Raw genomic sequence first — 19,484 nt, 5'->3', positions numbered from 1 at the left:
TATTAAGGACCCAGCGCCCTCTGTTGACAAGTTATAGGAAAATGTATCTATTTTTTTATCCATCCTTCCAAGAATGTGAAGGTGAGTAAAAAATATTTTCTATGAAGTCATTTTTAGATTTTAATGAACTATGTGGTATTTCTAATGTGTCTTTTAATTTTGTCATTATACCCGTTAGATAATAATGCCATTATTCGATTTTGGATGTGATTTTTCTTATAGAAGAGTTAAAGGGGTTCTTCAAATTTTACCCCCTTTGACTTTCCATTTTAGGAATAAAATTTACTATGAAAAAATGGTGGCAAGTTTTGAAGTGAATCACTCCTTTAAAGTTTATACTACTTTGTGGATGCTTCTGCAGTTAAGTATGTATATGTGTGAATGTGTGTCAATTTTTATTAGTAAAAAGTTGTGCAACCACTGTCTATGTCACTGGGTGTCGCCACGAAGGGGAGGGACTTAGGCACAGAGGGACAATGCATGTGTTTGTGCAACGGCCCCTGAGTGGCGGCTGGCTCTGTTGGATCTCTTCTGTGCTTGACTACGGCTTCTGCACACATTGTCGTGTGCAGAGGGGAAAGAGGGAGGCTTGATCTAACCCGTCAATGCACTGACTGAGGTAAGAACATGATCATTATTCTCTCAAACAGAGTTGTAAGTTGTGTAATGGTGAAATACGCAGGGTTGCGTGATAGGGGATCTCTTTGGGGTGGTTGTGAAAACTCTTAGCGAGGGAAAATGTGGCATGGAGGGGGGAAATATCGCTTGTCCGTGTTTTTGGCAGCGGAAGGGTATGAATAGACCAGGGTTGAAAGAAAGCAGTGCTGAAGGGAAAGGCATGCTCAGAATGCCACTAGGCTCCAGTTAAGACAGACAGTGGACGGTGGAGAAGAGATGATGTGATATGGCTGGAGGTAAAGAGAAAGAACAGTCAAATATTGAATGGTACCCAAATGATGTGAGTAAACAGAAGCGTGAAGGGAAGAGAGAAGAAAAGAATACGATGGTAATAGAAATGTGAGATATGACACAATAGAAAGAAAAAAGTAGAATTACTCTTATTTTACAGATTCTGCAGTTTGTTGTAACTTGACAGGTTCATTCTGCTCAGGTGAACTCTACTAAAACAATTCACCAAAAGCCTTTATAAAGAAGACTAATAGTATGATTTAAGATTAAAAAAGTTTACTAAATGTAAATTTAAGACTGAGTAGTAGGTTTTCATACTTCTATAAAATATCTTTAATGGTGATGCTGTTGATAATGTGCTAGTTAGCAGCACAGACATTCAAGCTGGTAAGCACCTCACCTGTGAGCTCTCTCTCTAGGCTAATTCATGAGGTCACAATCTAATTAGCTGTAAGATTAGAGAGACTTTACAAGGAGGATGTTCTCTATTCCTGCACTGTGAAAATCACGTTTCTGGAGGTAAATGGACAATTGTTTTCAGTGATTTTAAACAAATATTAATAGAGCAGTTAATGTGAAATGACCAGCATAACATTGAATCAGGTGCCATGTCCTGAATTAGAAAATACACCTTATCTCTCTTTTGTTTTTTATTTATAGTAACCAAAGCGTGGCTGTTCTTACAGACAGGGAGGGGGTGAAGGTTCGTACACCTTGCCAGCAGGCTGGCCGGGTCGACCCTGGAAGTCTGTGCTCAAACCTTTGCTGGTGGGAAGAGAATTGGAGAAAACAGTTAAAGTATGGCCAAGATGGCCGAGCAGAAAGTCAGGTAAACTTCTTTCATATGTACCTTGGTGTAATGTTGCGTAATAAAAGTTATCTAATTTACTGCATCATGCTTTTAACATCCGTTTGTGCTTTTTGTGTTTATGTTTTGTGCGTGGATGGGTGGATTTTGCTTGTGCTTGTTTCTCTGTGTTCACAGCCTCCCTGCTAAGCTGATTAATGGGGGCGTGGCTGGACTAGTGGGCGTGACCTGCGTGTTTCCCATTGATCTTGCTAAGACCCGCCTCCAGAATCAGCAGGGTGCTCGTGTATATAGTGGAATGTGAGTGGAACCTTTGTGGATCAAAGATGGCTTCATTGCATTGACATGTTTAAAATTTTTCACATTGTTTTGAGGTGTTAGGTATCAGAGATCGTCCGCAAAATGAAATGATTTAAAACAGTTTGGAGCATGGTACAACAATTATAAAAACATTTAATTGATGGGTTTATTAAAGCCAAAATAAAATTCATGGGGGGAGTCATGTGTCTGTGCTTTACTCTGGGTGGTGGATGTTGCCTGGAGAAATTTATTTCCTTGGATTTTCTGAATGACTCGGAAGATGCAAAAAAACTGGAGTCACATGCTTCTACGCAGTTAATTTGGAAAAACACATGTTTACTCCCACAAAAGATTTACTTAACCCCTTATGCAGTTTGATTAGAAGAATCGCTGTGTAGTATGACGGTGTTTATTTTGAAATGATGGCGCTTGTGAGTAACTCACATATTTTGTACACTTATGTAACAAGCACAAAAAGTACCCAAGTGGTTTCCTGGCAAGAGATTGGCTGTGGTGTTCAAAGCTCTTTTTCCTCTACATTCTTCCAAGCTTCTTTGTGTTAGTCTGCTTAATGGTTGGGACGCAGTTGTTGGAAAACAGAGACCAATAAAACAAGCGTAACAAAGCTGTTTAAGAGATTTTCCACTGTTTATGCTAGTTGGTGTCGTCAAACTACTAAACATGAAATGGACATTAAATAATGCTTGTTAAGCAGATGTGAGAATTTACGGTCAATAACAGATTTTCCAATACACTGTAGTATTTATAATTTTGAAAATGTATGTCTTATAAAGGAGGGACTGTTTGGCGAAGACCATCAAAATGGAGGGATACTTTGGCATGTATAGAGGTACGGGTTTTCTTTTTTATGCAGTGCTGATTTGTGTCTTTAATAACATAGACCAACACTGTTTCTATCATGCTTGTTTGGAAAGAGATTTGACGAATGATGATCTTGAATACAAATAACACTAGCCTAAGAGCGTTTGTAAGGCTAGCTGGATATAGCACTCTCGCTTTGTTTTCTTAGAATTTCACTAATCTTAATGTTCCTCTCAGGTGCAGCCGTAAATCTCACTCTGGTCACTCCAGAGAAAGCCATCAAACTGGCTGCCAATGACGTCTTCAGGCAAAAGCTCTCCAAAGATGGGTAACCGCCTCTTTCTGTTAATCCTACTTCTCAGTACAGTTTAAAATGTTATCCACTAGAAATCTTTTCTGTATGTAAAATCGGTAATTTCACTATAATTTGATCAATTTCCTTCAATCCAAATATGCTCTTTAATAAATTGAAATCTGGTTTTTGTTGACTTTATTTCACTATCACTATCTGTCACGGTTTCTGTAAACCCTAGAAAATTACCTCTGTGGGGAGAAGTCCTCGCCGGCTGTGGGGCAGGAACCTGTCAGGTGGTAGTCACCACCCCCATGGAAATGCTTAAAATACAACTTCAGGATGCTGGGAGGTTGGGTAGGTGTTTGTTGTGTTCTCTTGAGTGTCATCCAGGATATGCTGGTACAAATACCTGACAAGGTACAAAGGCTATCCAAAAATAACAGAACATGCATTGGTGTAAAGAGCAAACCATGGTGTCACTAATGGCTGTCATGCAAAGTCAAAACAGCAACTATTTGTATGATTTATTTATTGCATTATTTATCTATGTACTGCTTTTGTAGAGCAGATACCTTACAGAATACTGCATTTTATACTTAAATTAAATCAAGGTTAACAAAGTGATTACATCGAAAATGCCTTTGCCATCCAGATTCTCTAGTTCACTTCCAGATGATATAAAGCTAATAACCAGTGGATAATGTCTGTGTTTGTCTCTACAAGCTGCACAGCGAACTGTCGCTGCTTCGGCCCCTGCGGCTGGTCCAACCCCCTCACTGGTTGCATCTCGTACTGCCCCCAATGTCCCCCCTCGACGTTCAGCGACCCGTATCACCCTGGAACTTCTTAAAACTCGAGGCCTGAGAGGTCTTTATAAAGGTGCTGGAGCTACGCTGATGAGGTACATTTCTACTCGAAGAACATTCACGCTGATTCTATGTCTTGCAGTGTTTGGGGGGGGGGGGAGGCTATCCCTTTAAGTATTTGCTTTTCCTGTAAACACACACAGTTGTTCACGTACAAAAGGATGATTATACGTCACAAACACCTTTGACCCTTCTCTGTGAACAACACCCACACAAATAAACCCACTCACCTTTCCTGACCCCCCCCTTTGTAGGCGGCCTACGGTGTGTGATGTAATCCCAGCTGAACTGATGTAACCTACCCAGCTGTCAGTTCCGATCTGTTATTTATAGCTTGTAATGAACTGTAGGCGGGATTCTCCTCTTAATGGAATTCTAATGAGAGCAGTCACATCTTAATCTCAATCTGCTGTCTCTAATCAATGGCTCGCCACAACCTACCATCACTTGCATCCTATTTCTTCATTTCAGTTTAGAAAGAGTTTCTCATTTCTGGTAATTTACAGAACAGATCTAATTAGACACATCGATTCAATCCAAACCATCAATATTGTCCTGCAGCTATGTCCACATGTGCGAATGAGGTTCCGTATGCATTCTCTTTTCAGGGACGTCCCCTTCTCGATGATCTACTTCCCACTGTTCGCTAACCTCAACACAGTGGGCCGAAGAGAGGATCGCCATAGCAACCCCCAGGAGCGGGCCCCCTTCCTGCAGTCTTTCATGGCTGGATGCACGGCCGGCTCGGTGGCCGCCGTAGCTGTTACTCCACTGGATGGTAAAAAACAGCTAAGAGGAACAGCACGCTAACTCTTTCATTTAGGAAAACAAGATGTCAGAGCCTATGCTATAATCTGTGCTAAAACAAGATGTCAGAGCCTATGCTATAATATAATGCTATAATCTGTGCTAGCTCGCTATACTAAATACTTTTTTAAAATAAGGTTTCATATATGTTTCTCGGTTTCATATAGTCAGATAAAGACCAATACACGTTTAAGGCAATATCAAAGTTTGTGAATCGTGGGTACACGGCAAACGGTTCCTCAAGAGAACTTTTCATAAAGGCACAAAATGACTCTTTTGTTGGGTGATTAATTACTGTACACCATGTGGTACGGTAGAACCCTACCGAGATGTGTAGACTAAAACATTTCAATACTTTAGACGTAAGTGCTACGTGGCAGCATTTGCTTTCACAAACATGTTTTGTTCGTCTTGTCTCCATGTCTCTTGTTTCTTTGGTGAGACCTTTCTTTATTGCTTTAAAACAGCATAGAGGACAGAACGATTACTTGGACAACGGAAAAGTTGGCTGTGCTTGTAATGTCTCTATTTCAAGATTTGGCAGTGCTGTTTGCAACATCAAATTGTTTAGAAGTTCAAAATAGACTGGTTTACCTATGACCTAGTTTTTCATCAATACATTACTTTTGTATTAGATTAAAAAGTGGACATATTAAATCATTTTAAATGATTTTCTCTATTTTTTTAGTTATAAAGACACGTATACAGACCCTACAGAAGGGAGAGGGGGAGGACTCGTATAAAGGAATCATTGACTGCACACAGTAAGAGTTTTTATGCAATGTATTGTATTTAAAAATATATTTGAAGATTGTAATTGAACCATTCAGTGATGTTATGATCATATTTTGGTATGAATAATAATACAATATATCATATGCTATTGTTTTTATATTTAATGATCTTAAAGTATTTAAAAATGCCTTGGTATTATCATGGTATGCCTCCAAATAACACATATTACTAGAGATGCATCAAAAAGATATTTGTAAGAATGTCAGTAACCAAACAGATTTCATCCCCTATTGACTGTATTTTATTTTCCCTAATATGGCAGTAAATGTGGAATGAGATCTGTTTGGTTACTGACATTCTTACAAATATCTTTCTTTGTGTTTAGAAGAAATGTATACTGGTTTGTTACAATCTGAGGGTGAGTGAATGATGACAGAATATTTGGGTAAACTTATTTCTTAAACATTTTCTATATACAAAGCACAAAATCGATTGCATTTTTCTGTCCTCTTTTGATTGACAGGACATATCGGCCCTGATCATTGGCCGTTTTTGAAATATCGGCCAAAAGTGTGAAAAATTGCTTTTATCAACCGATACCGATTATCGACCGATATATTGGTGCATCTCAAATTTTTATCATGGTATTATATAAAAAACCTCTTTTGCAGGCGCGTTTTAAAACGAGAGGGACCAGCCGCATTCCTCAAGGGAGCAACGTGTCGAGCATTGGTTATCGCTCCTCTCTTCGGCATTGCCCAGGGCGTATACTTCCTAGGCATCGGTGAACAAGTGCTGGGGCTGGTGGGATAACAGATGATGTCACCTCAATCATCAAACACACAGTACTGTTTCTACACAGGACATGCGAACAAGTGAGAAGATCAGTGATGTGTAAAGACTTAGAAAGGAGATTTTGAGAAGTGAATAAAAAAAGAATTGAATGAAATCCACATACCCTTCCAAAGGAGGTTTCCGATACTTTTGAATAAGAAAGGAGGGTGTGTAATGCTAACATAATAGCCATTGTCATTGAACACTAATCATTTTAAAGTACCTAAAAGCAGTAACCTAAGGAAAGACAGGGTCCTGTTTTTTAACCTGCATGATTAATGAAAAACATGATGAGAAAGTCATTGTTAGTGAATGAGTTTGATATATTAAGATGGAAGATTTGAATCAAAAAGAGAAGCAGAATCAATGATTGTACAGGGTCTGATATAAACTGTGTAATCTGGTTGCTATTTTAATCCATTCGTAAATCTGGGCTTCTGTGCCGAGGCATTCCTGTGCACATGTTCCTTTGCGGGACCAAATCTCATGTCTTGTAGGCAAAATAATGACCATTGTGGGCTTCATTTTTTATTGCTTCTCTAAATGATCTTGTTCATTGCGCAATATATGTAATCCAACAAAGCCTTATTCTTGCCAATGAATGAAAATCGTAAAAAGTAAAAATTAAGAACACATATAAAGGACCAGTGGCTTAATGGTATTAAAGTTTTGAAACCATTTTACAAATACATACATATTATTTATATTCATTATATTATACATATGGATTCTTTTAAAATTAATATAACCCTACACTTTTTTACTAGGATATTCTTTTCTCATTTTGTAATCAAAGGCACCATAATTCCTTCTAGAATTAGACTGAAATGTATAAAGTAGACATAAAAATGCTGATAACTTGAAAACTGAGACCAAGATTAATTGTTACTTCATACCTGCAAAATAAATAAGTTAAAGCGTGGAAAGTAAGTTTGCATGTTTATATTAACACTTCAAAATAAAGGACCTTTCTAAACAAAAACAAGATCTCTAAATATAATAATAGCAGGAGTCATTACAACCTTGACCTATCCAGCCTGTTCTTTTTATGTTTACAAAGGCCTGAACACTACAAGATTTCATATTGATATACTATACTCTGACATTTTGCACAGCAGCGAGCAGGCCTAAAAATATTGACTTGCAAGTCAACTTCAGATATTTACGACTCTCCTTAACAGACTATTTGTTAAAGAGCTTTATACCTTAAAGATTGCCTAAACGCATGACAAAAGTAATTTGATTATGCAAAACATCTGTTTGTGCACCACAACTGATGCCGTTTGGATCCAGTGCGTTTAAATTACACAAGGAGGCTTTTTGTTTATAAGGGTTCTTATCATTTATCTCTTTCAAAATAAGTGTAACGAAACAAGCAATATACATAGTAGTAGGCTATACAAAGTGTTGTTTTTTGTGTGTGTGCGTTTGTGTTTTTATGCTTTTCAATCCTCACAGAAATGTATCAAAATATAAATAAAACATTTTTGATTTATTTTTCTGTAGTATAATGCAACACAAGCAAGAAACAAATGCGACTGGAAAAAGTGTATAACAGAAATAAGCACAAATTCATCTATTTAAGATAAACTGAATGAGGTTTTTCTTGAAACCAGTTAGGCTGCTAGCTTAGTACACAACAATTAGAAGGCACCATAAGACAATGTAAATTCCTGAGTGCTTGTTGGTTTTTGAACAGATGGAGATCAAATGTCAGGATAATGTTTCCAAGAAAATCTCCATGTTGAAAGACAACATCTTGAACCAGCCTATGGTGGTTTTCTGGTCTAATCCAGTTTCACTAGCATTCCTAGTAGTTGTTAGGCTGGTCAGTCCAGTAGGCTGGTCTCCCAGCTTGACAAGTGCTCAAAGCACCTCTAAAACCAGCTTTAAAAGCTTGGCAAACATACGAGACCAGCTAACAATTTTAGGCTGGATTAAGATTTTTTTCCTGCATGTAATCCCTCACGTTCCCTAAAGTGACACGATCTTCAACACTCAAAATAAAAACACTCCTGAATGACTTTCTTTGGCAAAAACACAAAAACCCTTAGGAAAAAAGAGACAAAATAAATTGATTTGTTAGACCTTGACCACTGCAATTTCCAGTACTTCCACACATGTATCACTTCAGAGGTTTTCTGAACAGTGATGATCTCTTATGTACCAATACATCTTTGTAACAGCAGTCTATTAATCCATAAACTTGCGGTTTGGGTTAGCGCCATACAGGTTCACTCTGATCTCAGGCATCATCTGTGAGAGGACCAAGAACTTTCATGAATACAACAAAGTTCATAAAAATTCACTTTGATATATTATTACTATGTAAATGATCTAAGAGGAACAGGAAGGGATTATGGTTTCATAATTCTGATCTTCTTTCCTTTGTTATCTCTTTCTACAAACCGACTGGTTTTCAGTTACACTTTCACATATCAACCGAACATGGGTGTTTTCATTATCCCACCTGTTGAGCTATAAGATCTAGTCTGCTTTCCAACGTGTTGGACACCTTGATCTTGCCGTCATCGTTATACATCTCAACACCTCCAGAACTGAGGATGCAAAGCACAAACAAAATAAGATAATGCATTAAACAGTTTATATAGAGAAGACATTTTTCAGAAAGTAAAGTGTGTAGGATCTTACATGTTGGGCGATAGGAAGTTGTTTTGGTCAATGCGCACTTCGATGTTACTCTTGACGGCCCCTTTGTAGATGGGGATGTTCTTTTTAATGGCAGCCTGCAATGACAGACTAGTATGAACATACAATTCTGGTATGTACACCATTTTGAAAATGTAATATTTTTCTCACTTGCACCAGTGTTACATCTGCCTTTCTGCACCGGATTGTAACCTTGGGCTCCAGCAACTGATAAAACCCCTGTTGAAATAATGCAGTTTTAAATGTCTTGTGAGATTAGAAAACGTTCCCTGTACTATTACAATTTAAAGCGTCCAAGAGAACAAATCTAAAAATTGTGACGTTTTATTGTTAATATTGAAACAATAATATTTTTTACAAGTGAACATCAGGAAAAAAGTATAATTTCTTATTAAGTTTAATATGACCTCATTCAAATTAAAAGCATCCACTTAAAAATCTACTAAACAGCAAAAGTTGTTAATTTCACATGACCTGTAACACCAGCCCCTCCAGCAGTTTTGGGTACTGGGTCGGGTCTTTGGCAATGCTGGCCAACCTCTGTTGTGCTTCATTTAGAAGATCCTGCAAAGAATCACATAACCAAGATGAAAGTAAGATCACTTATGCAATTCTAAATGATTGTATCTGAGACTTTAAAGTATTAGTGACATTTAAAAATGACATAATAATACCTTAATCATGTCATCACGGGCTTTAAGCACCTTCAGTCTGGCCTGGTTCAGCAAATTAGACATCTGACTGGATATTGGAATGAAGACATTAAATCCTCAGACAAATGACACAGGTTACTCAATTAAAGAACCAAAAAGGCAAACTTACATTTTCTTCTGTTGTTCAATCTGTTTCTCTTTCTTCTCAAAATATTCCATGATTTTCAACCTCTGAGTCTGTACCAATCGTCCTTTTTCGATATTAAACTCTTCTTCTGCCTGAAAGCCACGAGACAGACAATTGGAAGCAGAGAAGTAAAAGATTATACAATACTTTAGAATAATAATACTATACTGGAATACTTAAACTAAATTATAAGTATCATCATTACCTTGGCATCAATTTCCTCAGCCTTCTCATTGGCCTCCTGCTCAATAAACGCCATCATGTGTTTGATCTAGAAGAGATTGAATGACATATTGAGAAAACCAAAGCGTGTAATAGAATTGTGCTATACAGTAATGTGTGAATATAGTATTTCATCCTTGAAAAAATATTCTGATGTACACATACTGCAGAAACAGAGCAGCCAACATAGCCAATATTTCAGGATTCATGCATTTTAGGTCTGGTTGTGCAAAATTACAGATGCATATCAAAGCACAGCAAGTTGAGAAAACGCAAGTTTAAAAGTAAAACACCTCCATCTTTATCAATAACAGTTACGAATAATGGGAAAAAAAACACAAGACACAAAAGGAGCCTTTATTAAAGACGATGTTATAAAATGAGGTTGTTATGGGGAAATGAAAATGAAACAAATGTTATTTATCACAACGTCCTTGAAGTTGTGAAGGAATAGAGATTTCCTCTTTTGACGTCGCGTGATTGACTGCATTAAACTTTACACAATATGTTTAACGGGGCCAATTACTTGACAAACTCACAAGACACGAAGAATAATAAGGTTTTATAACTTAAATTGCTTGTTGTCATGTCGTGATGTCATAGATAAACCTTTAAAAGTTCCCCAAAATGTTGATTCTTATTCTTCCTCATTTTTCAATAAAATGATTCTTTCAATGAATAATACAGTAAACATCTAAAACACAACAGTCAATATTGAACTACTATGACATTAGTAATACTAACAACACTATCAAAGCGATCCTAATAACTCTTATATATTTATAAAAACATATTTTTACGCGTGTCTCTAAAATATTATGAATGTAACGTTGGTAGTTTTAAGTTAGTAAACGTATTAAACGCTTAATGCTTACCTGTTTCTGAACGTCTGCATTGCTAAGCGCCATAGTTGAAAATATATATCTCCAAAATATATGAGAGAAATATTAACAATAGATTGTCTTGTCAAATTAATCAAAGTTAACTTTTCGGGGACCTGCAGTAACACACTAGTTCCGTGTTGCCGCGTCAGCTGACAGAGATGGAACAGTCACGTGATTTGAAGCGCGTCCGGTTTAACACTCCTAACACTCCGCCCCTGTTTTCCTGTACACAAGGCTGGTGTACACTTTGAAAGTTTATCTACTCTTAAAAGTTATTTATTGAAAAATATATTCTGTAGTATTTGGGATTTCCTAGGACAGTTGATCATGTTTTTACATAAAAAACTAACTCCCTGCAGTCTTAAACTGTCGAAGCTAGAAACCAAGAATTTGGTAAAGACTGTGAAAAAACTCTCATGAGAATTGTCACATGAGTTGAAACCTTTCCAATTATTATACTTTAGAGTCACTGAGAAACATGCTGCAATGTACATCTGGAACAAACACACAGTCAAAGATTAGTTCATGTTCACTTGAATCAGCACATGATTGATAGAACTTGTGTATAAGCAGCTCATGGGTCAGGAAGTACTACAGTAGACTTCATTTTGCACAGGACAACATGAGGCTCTTTCTAGCTGTCTTTACACTTTTGCTCGCAGTTTATTGCAAGGGGTAAGTCGAGATAATAGCCCACACCTTCAAGATTCAGCATAATTGTATATGTCGCCTGTATTCTTTTTTTTGTCATAGTTATAATTATTACATCATATTTTAATTTGATCTCATTTAACAAAAGATCTGCTTTTTTTGACAGAGACCAAGTTCTTAGAATCCATGCAGAAACCAAGGGTCACCTTGAGGTTTTAAACGAGTTGAAACAGAATCGGGGAGTATGTCTATTTTTACTGTTCTTGATCAAGAATTTTGCTACACAAATTCTTCGCTCAAACATTTTCAGGAAGTGCATAACTTGAAATCAAATGAAAAAGTATTTTATATGGTACAGATGGTAGAATATTTATATATATATATATATATATATATATATGTATTACCCCTTGTGTATTTCAATAGCTTCACTTTAACAATCCATATGTTTTTCAGACTGCAATTTTATTACTATATTTTATTGAAATAAACCAGGCAGCTACTAACAACAACTCAAACAATGATGATGAAGTTTCATCTTATTTATTTGAATCACACTCAAAATATGGACTATACATGTTATGTGATCCTGTAGCTGGATTTCTGGACCCATGGCATCTCTACCGATCTGCCTATTGACGTTCGTGTACCTCATCTCAGTCTGTATGCTGTCAAAAACTTGCTCAGTGCAAACAAGATCCCCTTCACAGTCATGATAAACAACGTGCAGGTAAAAGATTCAGGAGCCCTGCTTGTAACAAAAATTTCAAAAGACACAATGAAGCTGCTTTACAGTGCTTGTAGAAGATCAGTCTCAACTTGAAATCCAAATACTTTTTACAAGTTTATCAAAACTATAATGTCATTTGGTTTAAAATCTGTTGGTAATAATTTTTACTGTGTCTCAGGAACTTCTGGAGAAGGAGAAAGCAGAGATGATGAGTAACACAGCGATGGAGCGCAGGACCAACAGCTTCAAATTTGATGCTTATCACACCCTGGATGAAGTGAGTTCACACATTGCGGATGCTTTAAAAAAAGTTGCAAATAAACTGATGCAAAACAAAATGTGTGATATAAGTCTTATGCGTTTACGGGTCTAACAATGTTTTAATGAACCTCTTCAGATTAACAGTTGGATGGACACTCTTGTTGCCAATCACTCTAATGTCGTGTCTAAAGTGCACATCGGCAACTCTTATGAGAACCGCCCCTTGTATGCCCTTAAGGTGGAGTAAACAGAACACATTATTTGGATATCAAAACAAATTACGGACTAATATTTGTGTAGTTATAAAATCTATTCACACTGAATCCAGTTTAGCACAGGTGGAGAGAATAAACCAGCGATTTGGATTGATGCTGGAATTCACTCTAGGGAGTGGATTTCCCATGCAACTGCAGTGTGGATTGCCAACCAGGTCATTTCTCAATTCTCATTTAGTATTTCTTTCTCTATTTATTACTTTGTTGCACTGTTGTTGTTGCAAAGCACCAAATGTCATGCAAGTGTCCATCATTTTAAACATATTTCAAAAGTACTTTTTTATGAAAGACTGTATTTTTCTATATTGAAAAAAAGGATGTCTTACACGTTCACATATTCCATTTATATGCTGGCTACCTCTGCACACGAATAGCCTTACGTAATATTCCTGATCATGATTTAAAATAATCTCTTGATAACTATGTTGATGCTTAGCAATAATAAAATTGATTCTTTCGTCTTTTTTAATTTTATCATCTTTTTTTTTGCAAGGGGTTAAAAACATGTTTAAAAAAACCCATAAGGAAGTATAAATGAAACCACAATGTGACTCGTTGGTGTTTGAGCAACATTTGACAATCACCAAAATAAGAACTGACTTACAATTTTTTAAACTCGATCCTTTTGAATTATAGATTGCCACAGACTATGCAAGTAACCGTGCCCCTGTCCCAAAAATCCTTGGTATAATGGATATCTACCTGTTGATTGTGGCTAACCCTGATGGATATGTCTTCACCCACAAGTCCTCATCCGTAAGCAATTAATAATTAGTTTGCGTGAAAACAAATAAATGTTCAGAATAATGACATTGCTTATTTTTGTTAATTGTTCATTTTTCATTAGTCATTTTATCGTTTGTGGCGTAAAAACCGCTCTGTGACCTCTGACCCCAAATGCTTTGGAGTTGACCTCAATCGGAACTGGGATGCAGCATTTGGTGGTACGTTGATATTGTCATTCTCTCTTGTTTAACTATTACAGAAAAATGAGATCTGTTTAATATCTTCTCTCAGGCCCTGGAGCCAGTGATAAGCCCTGTGACGAAGACTATCGCGGCCCTTCTGCTAATTCTGAGATTGAAGTGAAAAATATCGCCAACTTGATTGAGAGTCACGGCAACTTTAAATCTTTCATTACCCTACACTCATACAAACAGCTTCTGATGTATCCCTACAGTAACACTGGAACAAACCCTCCCGACCAGATTGAACTTGTAAGTCAATCTGCATACAAAACAATCCTCCTGTATATGACTTTTTTCTGACAATTTGTTTTAAATGATGTGTACCCTAGGACAGTATCGCCGTATCTGCAAGCAAAGCTCTCAACTCCTGGCATGGCACCGTCTACAAAGTTGGCAGTATTTTTAACACTATTGGTAAGTCAATTACACTGTTCACACATTTCACTATTCTACATTTTGCATGGTTACATAATGCTTTCAAAACTTTTATATTTATGTTCAAAACTGTAAACTTAATCAGATAGCAATGGTCTTGTTTGTGTTTGTGTTGGTATTTCGTAATATTGTTATGTAAACTTTAAGCTTGAGAAACATTTACCAAATATTTCTATAACCGACTGCTGCTTCCCCTTTTAGCTATAAACCGACCTTAAAAGTCCTAAGAAATGGACGTAACCAGTAGTAAAACACTAATGTCTTCATGTTTTATAACAGAACAAGCTAGTGGTTCAAGTGTTGACTGGGCTTACAATCGTGGCATCAAATATTCCTTTGCTTTTGAGTTGCGTGACACCGGCGAATTTGGATTCCTCTTGCCTGCCGATCAGATTCTTTCAACTTCAAAAGAGACCTGGCTTGCTATCAAATACATTATGGAATATGCTTGTGATAAACCTTAAGATGAATTTGCAATCTCTTGAAGTTTCTAATAAAGCTCAAGGAGGCGTATTTGTTACGACATGTACACCTGTGCTAAATTACAAGATAAGCAGATGAAACAAACAAATGGTTACTTGTATTGTACTTACATTTTGTTGTCCCCTCTTATCTTTTAAAAACATGTGTCAAAAATAAAGACATACATATAAACAGCTTTTAGTCATATTCATATTTTCCTCCAAATAAGTTTTACCTTTGAAATCTAAGGTGAGAATTTGTGAGAATAACTAATCAAGTTTTCTTTTACAAAATATTTTTTTAATTAATCACTTTCTTTTGGTAAAGGTTTTAAAGGCCTTCTCACATTTTTAGACATTGAATTTTGACCTAAAAATTACCACTAATTTACGAAAACTTCTAGCATTATAGCCACACAAATTGTATGCATTATATTAGGGCAAGTGTGTTAATTGTGTATGCCTTAAAGAAATGGTTCACACAAAAGCAAACAAATTATTTATCCACTCTTAATTTCTTCAAACCTCTTCTTGGTGACACGAAAAAATATATTTTGAAGAATGTTGGTAACCAAATAACACTGGACGCCATTTACTTTCATTGTGTGGACACAAAACCACTGAGACATTTCTGAAAATATCTTCTTTTGTGTTACACAGAAGAAGAGTCATAAACATGTTTTGAATGACATGAGCATGAATAAATAATGACAAAACTTTTATTTTTAATGATGAATAGCAGTTTTTATATAATAACATAATATGTGTATATAGGTATCTTTGCGTCGGGTGGTTGCCCAGGCTAGACATGGATTATCCTGCTTATACCATGGTCATTTTCTAAAGTAAAGCTGTTATTGATGTTAACAGTGCAATTTTGGATCAGACAGGTAAAACATATGTTGATAAACTGACTCGAACTACCTGTGCATTAAACGCTTTTAATGCAGACATTCCAGCCAATCAGAATCGAGTATTCAAACAGACTGTGGTATATATATAGAGAGGGAACATATCTGTTCTTGGCTTTCAACATGAGAAGCATTCCTTGTATCTGTCTTAGACTGTCGTGTGAATTTTCACATCTTTTCACTTGTTTTTTGCCTAATTTTATGATCTCTGAGAAACATGCAGCAATAAACACCTGGAACAGATTGGCAGTACCATCATAATGAACCAAGTCAAATAAACTTGCATCAGCACTGATTGTGTAATATGACTGAGAACTCAGCATGTGTGACTGAGTGTATAAGAACAACTCAGCAAAGAAAGGAAGTCACATAGATCATTTGCAGGAACAGGAGAACATGAGGCTCTTTCTAGCTGTTTTTGCACTGGTTGCAGTTCACTGTGAGGAACTCTTTAATGGGTACGTTCAAATAAACAGATCAGTATTTGAGCAAACGTATCGTTGTTAAATATACAAGTTCTCACCTTTTTTTTTACTTCTTGATAGAGACCAAGTTCTCAGAATCCGTGCGGAAACCAAGGATCACCTTAAGGCTTTGATAGAGCTGGAAGGAGATGTGCATCAGGGGGTATGATGGTCTTCATCTCTTAAATCACTATTGACAGCTTTCAATTGAAGATCTTTGCACATTATAAAAGTAATTTTATATAGCTGGATTTCTGGACCCATGGGCTCTCTACCGACCTGCCAGTTGACGTCCGTGTGCCTCGTGCCAGTCTGTACGCTGTTAAAGACTTCCTTACTTTAAACAAGATCCCTTTCACAGTCATGGTCAACAACGTGCAGGTGAGAGATTCAAGAGCCAGGCTGAAAATCCAAATATCCAAGAAATAAAAAGCTAGATGCTGTTTTGTCAATATTAAAAATTATTGTTCAAAGTGACAGTAAATTCCAATGCTTTATGTTATCGCAGGAACTTCTGGATAAGGAGAAAGCTGAGATGGTGAGAAGCGCAGCGATGGAGCGCAGTACCAAGAGCTTCGACTTTGGTGCTTACCACACCCTGGATGAAGTAAGTAGTAGACACATACAGTAGAAGTATGCCAAACAAAAGCAGCATGCATGACAAAATGAATGAAATAAATGAATATTTTGATTAACTTTAGATTTACAGTTTCATGGACAGCCTTGTTGCAAGTCACCCAAACCTGGTCTCCAAAGTGCAGATCGGCAACTCTTATGAGAATCGCCCTATGTATGCTCTCAAGGTAAAGTCTTAGCAAGCAATACACAGAGGATCTAAAAACTTTCTTGGTTTCATAAACATACATTGATTCCAGTTCAGCACTGGTGGTGTGAATCGACCAGCAATCTGGGTTGATTCAGGAATCCACTCCAGAGAATGGGTCAGTCTGGCTTCTTTAGTGTGGATTGCCAACAAGGTAAGCGAGCTGAGCTCAGAGTGCTAACATTCAAATCAATAAATAAAACATTTTCAATCCTCTGAAATTACATTTGTGTGCTTCTAGATTGCTACAGACTATAGTGTCGATGCCTCCGTCACTGCTCTTCTTGGTCAAATGGACATCTTCTTGATGATTGCAACCAACCCTGACGGATACGTATTTACTCATACCAGTGTAAGAAACTGTGTGAACATACAAATATGGATTTATCCAACACACGCTCATGGCAATTCCTCTCATGGGAACGTATTTAAGAGGTGTCTATTTTGTATGAATTAGTATGATCTCGTTTGTACGTTATAGTACGATTTACATCTATCTCAGTGATGTTAGGGAAGGAGCTTCTCTTATATTCGAACACTTTTGTACGATTCACATTATAAAAATAGTTACAAAATTCCTGTTAGGCTCAATAAACATTGCTTTGCTTCATATTTGCTCTTAACCTTTTAGTAGCTTTACATCTGCTAAAAAAACAATAAACCCCAAGTCATAGAAAATGTAATGGATTTAATGGTTTTAATGAGAATTGCATTGGTTTTAATGGAAACTATGTGTTCTTTTAGTGGGATGTTACCTGGCAGATGTGAACCAATAAAATACCATTAAATCCCATTGAAATAATTCCCAAAACACACAACAAATGTGAATTTTGTGATGGTTTTAATGGAAAGAGCGAATGGGTCATCATGATATGTTAATGGAAACCATTACAATTTCTGTGATGGTTTCTATTGGGTTTTTTCAGCACGGATGTGCATGAAAGCTAAAATCGGGTTGGCTGACAGTCTTTAGAAGGCAGGTTTATGAGAAGGGGTGTGTTGTAAAGTTGTCAAATTTGTTAAGAGCACTTTAATGAACTTAACAGAAGTTAATTGAACTTTTCCTAGCATTTCCTTTCGCTCTAACTTTAGAACCGTATGTGGCGTAAGACTCGTTCTGTGAATTCTGGCTCCTCCTGCATTGGTGTTGACCCAAACAGAAATTGGGACGCTGGCTTTGGAGGTATGTGTATGTCATTCTCTCTAATTGAAGTACTTGGTTGTATGTTCAAATATCAAGAAACACAGATCTTGATAAATATATGTTCATCAACTCTCCCAAGTGCATAAATGTAATGCTAATGTATAACAATTCTGTTTATTTTTCCTAGGGGTTGGTGCCAGCAATAATCCCTGCTCTGACTCTTACCATGGCCCTTATGCCAACTCTGAGATTGAAGTGAAAAACGTTGTGGACCTTGTCAATGGCCATGGCAACTTCAAATCCTTCATCTCCATTCACTCTTACTCCCAACTCTTAATGTATCCCCATGGCTACACTTGCACAGATATTCCTGACCAGCCTGAGCTTGTAAGCTAATTCACATACACGCTTTCTGCTAGTATTATGTAGTTTGTCTTAAATAATCGTACTTATGGTTGTCTTGGGTTATTGTAGCACACTGTAGGCACCAGTGCTGCCAATGCACTCACCTCTCTGTATAACACCAAATATCAAGTTGGAAGCATCTGCAATATTATCTGTAAGTTGTTTGCATGCCCGTGAAGTCATGAAACTTAAAATGCATTACTTTATCATTACAATGGTCCAAAATTATTGATGAAGCATCTTGCTTTACACCGGCTTTGTGAAATACAACCTACTGTATGTTCTCTCATTCTGAATATTTCTTTGTTTCATTCAAGACCCAGCAAGTGGAGGAAGCATCGACTGGACTTACGACATCGGCATCAAATATTCCTTTGCTTTTGAGCTGCGTGACACTGGCCTCTATGGTTTCATCTTACCTGCCAAACAAATTATTCCCACTGCAGAGGAGACTTGGCTTGCTCTCAAAAACATCATGGAATATGTTCGTGATCATCCTTACTGAGAGTATAGTCCAAACCTATTGAAACTAGAAATAAAAGTTCCCAAAAAACTGTATTTATCTGTTTAATTGGGTCTGTTTGATTTAGTTTTATGATCACATTTATAGCATAAATCAAAATTATGCACCTTGTTTCTACTGTATATTAAAATAATATTATAGCATTTAATCTATATACAATGCAGGCAAGCCAAATTCTCAGAAAACTAATAAAACATTTTATTTAGCTCCTTTGTAATTAATTCAATTTAGGGGACAAATGTCACTTTTGGACAGTAATAGCTGTTGTGTTTGGTGGTTCAAGCACATATTAACCAATAGGGGGCAACATTTACCTGCTTTTCATGAAGCGTAAAAAGTGGCAGGCTAAAAGACAAAATAAAAGACTAAAAATATTTTTTACATTATAATAAAGTGAAAAATCCCATATATAAAATATTTTAGAAAATATAAACGTATATG

At 36.7% G+C, this 19,484-nt stretch overlaps 3 protein-coding genes across 6 annotated transcripts; 2 read left to right on the top strand and 1 right to left on the bottom strand.

Moving 5' to 3' along the window:
* The first annotated feature begins 470 nt into the window (after positions 1–470).
* Positions 471–7,871, top strand: slc25a18 (solute carrier family 25 member 18). Of its 4 annotated transcripts, XM_056740058.1 has the most exons (11): positions 512–619; positions 1,329–1,428; positions 1,570–1,738; positions 1,895–2,017; positions 2,812–2,867; positions 3,077–3,167; positions 3,373–3,488; positions 3,858–4,035; positions 4,609–4,778; positions 5,496–5,571; positions 6,214–7,871. In XM_056740058.1, the coding sequence occupies exons 3-11, from the start codon at positions 1,710–1,712 to the stop codon at positions 6,353–6,355; spliced, it is 981 nt and encodes a 326-aa protein (XP_056596036.1). In that variant the 5' UTR covers positions 512–619; positions 1,329–1,428; positions 1,570–1,709; the 3' UTR covers positions 6,356–7,871. The 4 variants fall into 4 exon arrangements, with proteins under 4 accessions (XP_056596035.1, XP_056596037.1, XP_056596036.1 ...); XM_056740057.1 differs by lacking the exon at positions 1,329–1,428 and having other exon boundaries at positions 471–619; XM_056740059.1 differs by lacking the exon at positions 1,329–1,428 and having other exon boundaries at positions 491–619; positions 1,596–1,738.
* On the bottom strand, positions 7,850–11,143 carry atp6v1e1a (ATPase H+ transporting V1 subunit E1a). Its single transcript, XM_056740061.1, has 9 exons — positions 10,984–11,143; positions 10,092–10,157; positions 9,869–9,978; positions 9,721–9,787; positions 9,521–9,610; positions 9,197–9,265; positions 9,029–9,123; positions 8,847–8,934; positions 7,850–8,632 (listed from the first exon to the last, which is right to left on the bottom strand). Exons 1-9 carry the CDS (start codon positions 11,014–11,016, stop codon positions 8,570–8,572), a joined length of 681 nt encoding a protein of 226 aa, XP_056596039.1. The 5' UTR covers positions 11,017–11,143; the 3' UTR covers positions 7,850–8,569.
* Positions 11,144–11,283: 140 nt separating this feature from the next.
* Positions 11,284–19,078, top strand: LOC130414666 (uncharacterized). Its single transcript, XM_056740680.1, has 22 exons — positions 11,284–11,667; positions 11,810–11,885; positions 12,239–12,373; positions 12,552–12,650; positions 12,771–12,872; positions 12,963–13,064; positions 13,546–13,665; positions 13,757–13,853; positions 13,927–14,126; positions 14,207–14,291; positions 14,592–14,762; positions 16,019–16,142; positions 16,230–16,311; positions 16,395–16,529; positions 16,657–16,755; positions 16,850–16,951; positions 17,024–17,125; positions 17,213–17,323; positions 18,064–18,154; positions 18,303–18,502; positions 18,590–18,674; positions 18,838–19,078. Exons 1-22 carry the CDS (start codon positions 11,615–11,617, stop codon positions 19,023–19,025), a joined length of 2,559 nt encoding a protein of 852 aa, XP_056596658.1. The 5' UTR covers positions 11,284–11,614; the 3' UTR covers positions 19,026–19,078.
* Positions 19,079–19,484: the final 406 nt, after the last annotated feature.

Source organism: Triplophysa dalaica, chromosome 24 (assembly GCF_015846415.1).
Source record: "Triplophysa dalaica isolate WHDGS20190420 chromosome 24, ASM1584641v1, whole genome shotgun sequence".
In the NCBI taxonomy this organism is placed as follows: Eukaryota; Metazoa; Chordata; class Actinopteri; order Cypriniformes; family Nemacheilidae; genus Triplophysa; species Triplophysa dalaica.
Note: the sequence above shows the minus strand (reverse complement) of the source record. Positions and strands in the feature narration are given on the sequence as shown.

Bases quoted from the DNA above. Each gene is read 5' to 3' on its own strand.
- LOC130414666 (XM_056740680.1), top strand. From the start codon at position 11,615: ATGAGGCTCTTTCTAGCTGTCTTTACACTTTTGCTCGCAGTTTATTGC. The intron at 14,127-14,206 runs GTAAGTCAATCT...TGTGTACCCTAG, and splicing joins CTCCCGACCAGATTGAACTT to GACAGTATCGCCGTATCTGC. The intron at 16,312-16,394 runs GTATGATGGTCT...AATTTTATATAG, and splicing joins AAGGAGATGTGCATCAGGGG to CTGGATTTCTGGACCCATGG.
- slc25a18 (XM_056740057.1), top strand. From the start codon at position 1,710: ATGGCCAAGATGGCCGAGCAGAAAGTCAG. The intron at 2,018-2,811 runs GTGAGTGGAACC...TGTCTTATAAAG, and splicing joins GCTCGTGTATATAGTGGAAT to GAGGGACTGTTTGGCGAAGA. The intron at 3,168-3,372 runs GTAACCGCCTCT...TGTAAACCCTAG, and splicing joins CAAAAGCTCTCCAAAGATGG to AAAATTACCTCTGTGGGGAG.
- atp6v1e1a (XM_056740061.1), bottom strand. From the start codon at position 11,016: ATGGCGCTTAGCAATGCAGACGTTCAGAAACAG. The intron at 9,979-10,091 runs GTAATGATGATA...CGTGGCTTTCAG, and splicing joins CTGAGGAAATTGATGCCAAG to GCAGAAGAAGAGTTTAATAT. The intron at 9,611-9,720 runs GTATTATTATGT...GATTCTTTGCAG, and splicing joins CCCGTGATGACATGATTAAG to GATCTTCTAAATGAAGCACA.